At 31.1% G+C, this 7765-nt stretch overlaps 1 protein-coding gene across 1 annotated transcript; it reads right to left on the bottom strand.

Moving 5' to 3' along the window:
- Positions 1 to 736: 736 nt before the first annotated feature.
- Positions 737 to 3852, bottom strand: LOC130738347 (BAG family molecular chaperone regulator 3-like). Its single transcript, XM_057590319.1, has 4 exons — positions 2984 to 3852; positions 2383 to 2639; positions 2088 to 2234; positions 737 to 1338 (listed from the first exon to the last, which is right to left on the bottom strand). Exons 1-4 carry the CDS (start codon positions 3219 to 3221, stop codon positions 982 to 984), a joined length of 999 nt encoding a protein of 332 aa, XP_057446302.1. The 5' UTR covers positions 3222 to 3852; the 3' UTR covers positions 737 to 981.
- Positions 3853 to 7765: the final 3913 nt, after the last annotated feature.

The following is a 7765-nucleotide window of genomic DNA, read 5'->3' as shown; positions in this document are numbered from 1 at the left end:
ACAGATATATAGGAATAAAAAAAATTTCTTCAAAGTGAACAGTTAATAAGAAACGGAGGGAGTATGAAATTGACTATAGAAAATAAATGAAAACTGAGTATTGCTCCATATATCTCTTTCCATTAGCTCTTTTTTCTCTTCTACCCTTTACTCAGTAGATCTAGCTTTACTCTACCATATAATTAGTCTTGCCATTCTTAGGGGGAGGTATATCGATTTATAAAAGGGCTGACAAAGAGCCTCTTGAAGTAATCTGAGAGTGGAGACAAGTTCCACCAAGAAAAAAGTGATATTTTACACACATCTTCTCCAATTCACATGGGATTATATTTCACTCATCGGACACTGGATCTGAGATTCATTCATCTGGGGTTGAACATGACTAGTGGATTTCGACAGCTAATTGACAAAGTGGCACATGGTTTATAGGAGTGGAAGCTAAAGGCCTGTGTTCAAGTGAACTTCATAAGCAAAATTATTTTCTTTCTTTATTGCCTACATAAATATGGATCCGGATGTACTTTTTGCTGGTTGTAATATCTTTCTATGTATCTTTGTACTTGAGGCTCTTATTTCCCTAAGTAATTTATATATATTTGGTTTTTCCAAAAAAAAATATGGATCCGGATGAAGGTGATTTTATAATATGTCAGTATGAAATAATAGTAAATTTACCTTAATTACCTACACAATCACCATTGGGAATTTGTGATCCGTATTTTATTTTTTCAAATAATAAAGCTGCAAATATAAAATATTATATTCATATCATAAAATATAGGCCCAAATATTTGGTATGGGCACCAAAATAGTAATCACTATCATAGAAACCCCATTTATTTCTGAAGTAAATGACAGATTAGAGGGGTTGCTAAACAAAAATCTAAATACACAAAAGAATGTAAAACATATAACACTCCAAGTGGAAAACAAACCAAAATGATATCTCCACACAGCTACAAACACTTCGCAAGGTACTTATTAGTTGAATAATTCCCAATTGAACTTGGGAGGACCTGAATTGTTGTTGTTCACTGCAGGGGTTGTGGATGTTGATTCAACTGGGATTAATGGTGGGATTGAATCAAATGTCTCCCATTTTGTGGTGACTACAACTCCTGAGGTAGAATGATTTGACTGTTGCTGTTGTTGAAATACTTGGGAGTGCCCATTTGAGTTCCTTGGTTGTTCTTCTTGCTGCTCCTGAATTGGAGCTAACCTGTGATGCCCATTTGAATGTGTTTGTGGTTGCTCTTTAATTGGTCCAATTCTTTGTCCATTTGAGTTCTTAACTTTCAGCACATCCAGAGTTTCAACATACTTTTGAACTCTTTTGACCTTCAAAATGTTTCACAACCATCAGAAGTCAGAACCCAGACTGTAATATAAAATCATAACTCTATGAAAATGTGGTTTAGAATTCGTTATTTTTGTCCCATTGTTCTTATTAAAAAAAAAGCTTAGTTAAAGTTTTATTCTCTATAATTTTAGGAATGCGTGATTTTGGTCCATATAGTTTTAATTGCGTAAATTTGGTCCCTCTACTTTCAAAATCTAACAAATTTGGTATGGATGTTAACTTGTCATACAAAAAGAACGGAAGTTGACGAAGCTCATAATTTTTTTTACATGAATCGCAATTTAAGACGATTTATGTCATTTTTAACATACAAAATTGTAATAGATGTACATTTTTCCATTAGTTATTAAATGAAAAGTTAAAATCAGAACTTTTTTTGTTTAATTTTGAAAGTAAAGGAGCTTAGTTTGAGCAACTAGAATTAAAGAAACTAAAATAACACATTCATAAAATTATAAGACCAAAAATGTAATTGCCACTAAGAAAACTTGAATTTCAGCACATTATAGGCCTATGCATATCTTTCAAAACTAGTGCCTTTTTTTTATACATCGAAAAAGCATAACTAGTGCCCTTTTGCGTGAAGGGCCGTGGTAAAAGTATATTATAAAACTGTTCATATGTTTTCACCTCAATAACTTTAGTTTTATGGATAATTAGTATTTAGATGCATAACCAAGGCAATTCAAGAACTAGTAAGACAAAAGCAAAATGGATCAAGCATTACCTGCATTTTCCTCTGCAATTTCACATCTCCATCACCTGTTATACCATCCAATCTAAGTAATTGATTCATCAAAAGCTCAACCAGACTAAGCAAATCTGTTTCTGCAACTTTCGCACCTTTGCTAATTATTGATTCAAAAGCAGATACCTGACATATTCCAAACACTAATCAGTTCCCAACTACTCAAGCATTTAATACAATCACACCTCCCTCATAATTATGTCTCTGAAAATAAATAAATAAATAAATAAACGAAAAATATTTAAAAATTACCAAAAAAACCAAGAACACTTACCCTCCCTGCAAGCCTATCTACTTCCAAACTGATTTCTGAGATAGATTTTGCAGCTTTCTCCATCTTAGCATTCTTCCTTATCTCCAACAACCTTTTCTCTTGACTAATAGGGTCTTCCACCAGTACCAACTTTGATTTATTCTTCACTCCAACCACATCAAGGAAAGCTTTTGAATCCCTCTCTTTATCTTTGTAAAATAGCTTCTGATCTTGGTGGTGTAAACCAGTTGGCCCTGACAACATTTTCTTCAATTCCCCTGCAACACCACCAAACACAAGAAAGAAATTAAAGAAAGGGAGAATACAGAAAGACATCTAAGTGAATGGACAAATTGGTCCGAATTGGGCGCTGAGAAGTTCGTCTCTAGAAGAATATAAAACCCTTGTAGATGACCAACATTTTGCACAATTGGAGAGTTTTGGTATTTGTTTTCGTCCTGTCTAATTTGACCATTCACTCAAGCAACTTATTGAAACAACTTTAGAAATTAGAGTTGCTCGACCCTTTATAATGACTATTTTGAGCATATGGGCAGCTAATGTGAATGTGAGACTTTTTAACACAAAATTGAAATGAAAAAAGTGCAATAGTTAGTAGTACCAAATGAAGCTTGGGAACTAATGTTGAGTTCATGGTAAATTGAACCATACTTGACCCTGACTCTGATCATGGGAACCGACACTGAGATCCGATCCGAGTCAGCGGTTCGCGTCTGAACCAGCATTCCACCCGGCCTCATCTCCCATTCCTTTGAACCCGGTTCAGCTCTGCTAACAGCTGAGCTTCCATTCATGATGGGAGAAAGCCCATTTGTCTTACCATTCTTCATCCTCATCATCTTCAATGCCTCTCACTTTCACTTTCACCACAACTATGCAACAAAAAAACAGGGTGTTTTCTATGAATCCAAAGACAGAGAGGCTTAGATCTCTGAGAACTGAGATTCTCTACCACAATTGACAGAAACCTCAGTGACCCAATTCAGCACAAAGCTCCTAGAACATGTCACAGAAGCCTCTGACCTCAGCATTCCACAAGTCCACCCCACAATAGGGAAAGAGAGAGAGAGAGAAAAACAAAACAAAAAAGATTTAGGCTTCAAGAGAGAGAAGAATCAATGGCTAAGTAGGAAGAACAACTCAAACCCATTAACAGAAGAACATGTCACAGCTCAAAGCTCAGATCTTTACAGCAAAATGTGGCTGAAACTTTAGACTCTGTGAATTTTGTAGCATAATCTTAATTAACTAGGAAAAAATGGGACAGTTAGAATCTGAAGGTGCGGTTTTTTTTGGAAGGAGAGGGTGTGCGGGGAAATCAATGGCGAGGTAAGAATCCAGAGAGTAAACAATTCCAACGATGAGGAATTGATTCTCTCTTTGCTGTTTCTGAAGAAATCGAGGGGAGAAGCTAGAAAATGCAAATGGGAAAAAATGAATATAAAAACGAGTGGCCAGCTAACTATGCAACCCTGTGATCTACATATATACTACATTAAAATAATTAACTAAAATAATTGGTGTTTTTATTAGTTGTACTTGAAAATTATCATATGATTAAACAGGACCAATTATTCTTTAAATTAAACAGGATCAGTATTCAGTAATAGGAAACATTTCATGTGTCGCTGTTCAATTTATAATTACTTTTCTTTCTAATTGTGACATGATCTTCTAACATTAATTCCACATTTATCTTCATGCCATGACATTAGGGGTGATAAAGCGCGTTCGATTCTTCGGATTAACCCGCCAACCTACCTAAATCGGGTGATGTGAGGCTAGATGTCTCACCCTTCAAGCCATTTTGATCCAACTTACCTAATCACATCACCACCTTACATGGCATATTTAATATTGTTAGAGTTTTCATATTAATTAAATCAATTAATTTATTTTGATTAACTATTTCATCAAATGAAACTTGTACATTCAAAAATAATTTTTGATATTAAATATTTTTATTAATTAAATTAATAACTTTAAATATTTGTTTCATTTTTTTTTGCTTTACAGAAAGCTTGTATATTGCATAGAATACTTAGTAGATGTACTTATAAAAAAAATTAAAAGTAAAATAAAAAATCATTTTCTTTTATCATTATTTTTATCCTTAAAAAAACCTGTATTTTTTATATTGGTGATTAAAAAATGAAAATTATTTTTAAGAAAAATTAATTACTTACTGAATTCATAACGTAAAATTATTTAATATTTATTTTTCATTATTAAAAACTAGTAAGTAAAATATATTTAATAAATCATATATGATATCTTAGGATACTGACCAACAAGGTATATCACAATTGATAGATAGTTGGATTCCTTAAACATCTAATTTGAAGTTCGATCCATGAGTGGTGCGTATGGAAATGCATTTGTTGGTAGAGGTCTACCCACTTAATTGATCATCGAGCCTCCAAGGATTAGTTTCATTATTATTGCTTGTGGGAATACCTTGGGAAAAAAAAATATTAAGATACCTTAAAATTTATTTATACTATTAAATTTTTATGGTGAAAAAAAAGGAAAATCAAAAAGTGGGAAATAGTTTTGGAATGCATTTTTGTGAAATTATTAATTGATAATTACAATTATGTAAAAATATATTTTTAAATAGTACTATTATTTTAATTTTTTTATACATTTGGAATAAAAAAAAGGTTATTTATAATTATTAATAAAATTATGAAATGTTCTCCCATTGTTCAATAATTATAATTTTTATTCCTGAATGATAGCTTAAGTGGTAAGAATTAAGGGACGCATGAGTTTGGGAGGGGAAGGTCCTTAGATCAATCTCTCTTCAGTGTAATTTATCTTTCCGATTTAAAAAAATAATAATTATAATTTCTTCTTGAATGGTCAAAAACCACCCTAGAGATAACTTCTGTTAGAGTTTTGGTGCTTTTTGATTCATCATAAAGATGCTGTGTCCCTCATATACTGGAAGGCACGTGTTATTGTAGGGACAATTAGGGTATTCTGATAGGCCAATCATTGGTGCTGGTTTGTGAAGATTGTCATTGGCAGTTAATTTTGGTAAGGCAGTAGTTAAAACAGTGAAGTTTTACCTGCCAATGCTTTGTCATTGGTCACAACGTGTGCTCTGAAGCACTATTTGAGGTAACTTTTTCTTGTTGTTCAACCCTTGCTTGGATGAAAAGCAAAACTGAAAACAAAGCGAAGCCTAGCGAATCTGATCGCTTCTTCTAGTCTTTTTAAGGTTTTATTATTACTATATATACACGTGCTGTTTTCCCTTTTTTCAGTCTTTTTGTAAGAACGTATAATTCAAGAATCCGAACTTTGATCCAATCAAATACACTCATCTATTTTTCACCAATGAAGTGTTAATCTAAGATATGCAAATTAAATTAATTAGATAATTAAGCAAATTACAGTTTTATAAGGGTGAAATTAATACATGTTCGAATCTCATAAAAAGTTAAGGGGCTGAGCTAGAAAAAATTGATAACAACATCTTAAATCATCTACTAAATTAACAATCACTAGTTTGAAGTAAAAAAGTTTTGTTTGAGAAAATATTGCTCAAGTATTGTTCTAATAAAAAGCAACAAATTTCTCTTGCGGATGATCGCCCCATTTTGATATTACTAAGTCCGTTTTTTGAAAAGATATTTATTGAAAGAAATAATCATATATATATAGTTTCTCAAAGGATGGATATCTATGGTTAAAGTTAAAAAAGAAGTTGTCCTTTTCTCAAGTTTTAAAATTATTAAACTCAATTTAATCTAAACAAATAGTCAATTTGATCCAAAAAAAATATCAGATATTCACTAGAAGATGTAAAAGATGAAAAAAAAAAATGACCAATTCAATCTTTTATAGATTAAAATTATTGATCAATGTAATCCTTGAAAGATGAAAAAATTGGTCATTTTAATACCTAAAAGACTAAATTAAATATTTTTTAAGACTTTGTTACCTATTTTTTAGTAGGTGGACAAAAGTAAGTGACGCTATATTTTATCGTGACTGAATTAACATATTAGTCATTTTAAAAAATTAGGAGTCAAAATGGTTTTGGTCTTTCTAAATTTTGTTAATTCTTATTCTTCTTCTACATAACATGCAACCGTTTTTTAATGGCTGGCGACATTCGTTAAGAAAAAAAAACTGACAATAAGCTTTTAATCCACATATATTTTTTAATAATTAAACTAAACAAACTACTTAGATAATGAGAATTACTAAGATGAGCTTTTTGGTAGCTCTTGCTTATGCTAGGAATAGTATGTATTTGGTAGAATAAATGGATCAGTTAAAACATACTTAATTAAACATTATGCAACTACCTACGCTCTAATTTATTAATTTTCTTGTGAATTATGTAGCAATTGGAAGTAGATTAAATATAATTTAAATTATTTAAAAGGTAGAACTCAAAAAAATTGGATCCGGCATATGGTCCCTTTCAATTCAGGTTAAATTTCAATTTTTTTTAATGACATTACATGCCAATAGCTTCAGTTAATGAAAGCGCGCATTTGGTTGGTTTGTCTATTCCTCAATTGAACAGACAGTTACAAATTTACATTATCTGTCATTTTGACCAATTTCAGTGTTTTTCTATAAGAATTTCTGTTTAACTAAGCTACTAATTGTAAGTCTCTGTCTTCATTGTCGGTTTATTATATATAATTGATCTATGGAGTAGCTAGCTTTGTCATTAAGTACAATATTTGATCCTCATTAATCAATGCTTTGTAAGAATTGCAAATTTGTCCATTCAGTAGAAACAACAAATCTAAATATATAATAAAAACCAATTTATTTCACCCCATTCTAGTGAAAAATAGGGACTCTAGCTAGACATTGTCAACTGTTAGGATATTTTTTACGTTGTACTCCTAAATAGCTAAGTCAACAATAGTCAATAATAATATTCGTATGAAAAACTAACAAGTTTTAATAATTGTTCAGTTATAGCAACCAAAAAAGTAACCAAATACTTATGTGACTTTTCATGTCAGTTTTGGTCTCTAAAAATTTTTTCTCAAACTCAGAACATATTTAACATAATTTAATTTGATTTTGAAAAGTTTTAAATTTATTATTAGTTACTACTTTCTTAATCTACATATTTAAATAAAAATAACTTATAAATAGGAGTGGTGCACTATAGTTTAATTTAAGTGTCATCTCCAAATGAAAAGAAAAGAGGCAGTGAGATTCTGAGATCAAATCCAAACACAAGATAACATTTAAAACATTAAAGGAAAACAATCTTGATTTGCAAAAGAAATATAATGAAGCGTGTATTTAATCAGTTATTATCCATGAGCACAAATTCTAAAGCAACAAAAAGTGTAAAAGCAAGTTTATAGTAGTGTAAATGTAGGAACAAGGAATGTTT

This window comes from Lotus japonicus, chromosome 2 (genome assembly GCF_012489685.1).
Source record: "Lotus japonicus ecotype B-129 chromosome 2, LjGifu_v1.2".
Taxonomy (NCBI): Eukaryota; Viridiplantae; Streptophyta; class Magnoliopsida; order Fabales; family Fabaceae; genus Lotus; species Lotus japonicus.
The sequence above is the reverse complement of the archived record's forward strand: the minus strand, read 5'-3'. Positions and strand labels throughout refer to the sequence as shown.

What these genes read in the sequence shown, in the direction of transcription:
- LOC130738347 (XM_057590319.1), bottom strand. Translation starts at nt 3,221, where the DNA reads ATGATGAGGATGAAGAATGGTAAGACAAATGGGCTTTCTCCCATCATG. An exon ending in TAGTTCCCAAGCTTCATTTG is followed by an intron (nt 2,640 to 2,983) that starts GTACTACTAACT and finishes GTGGTGTTGCAG; the next exon opens with GGGAATTGAAGAAAATGTTG. An exon ending in TAGATAGGCTTGCAGGGAGG is followed by an intron (nt 2,235 to 2,382) that starts GTAAGTGTTCTT and finishes GGAATATGTCAG; the next exon opens with GTATCTGCTTTTGAATCAAT.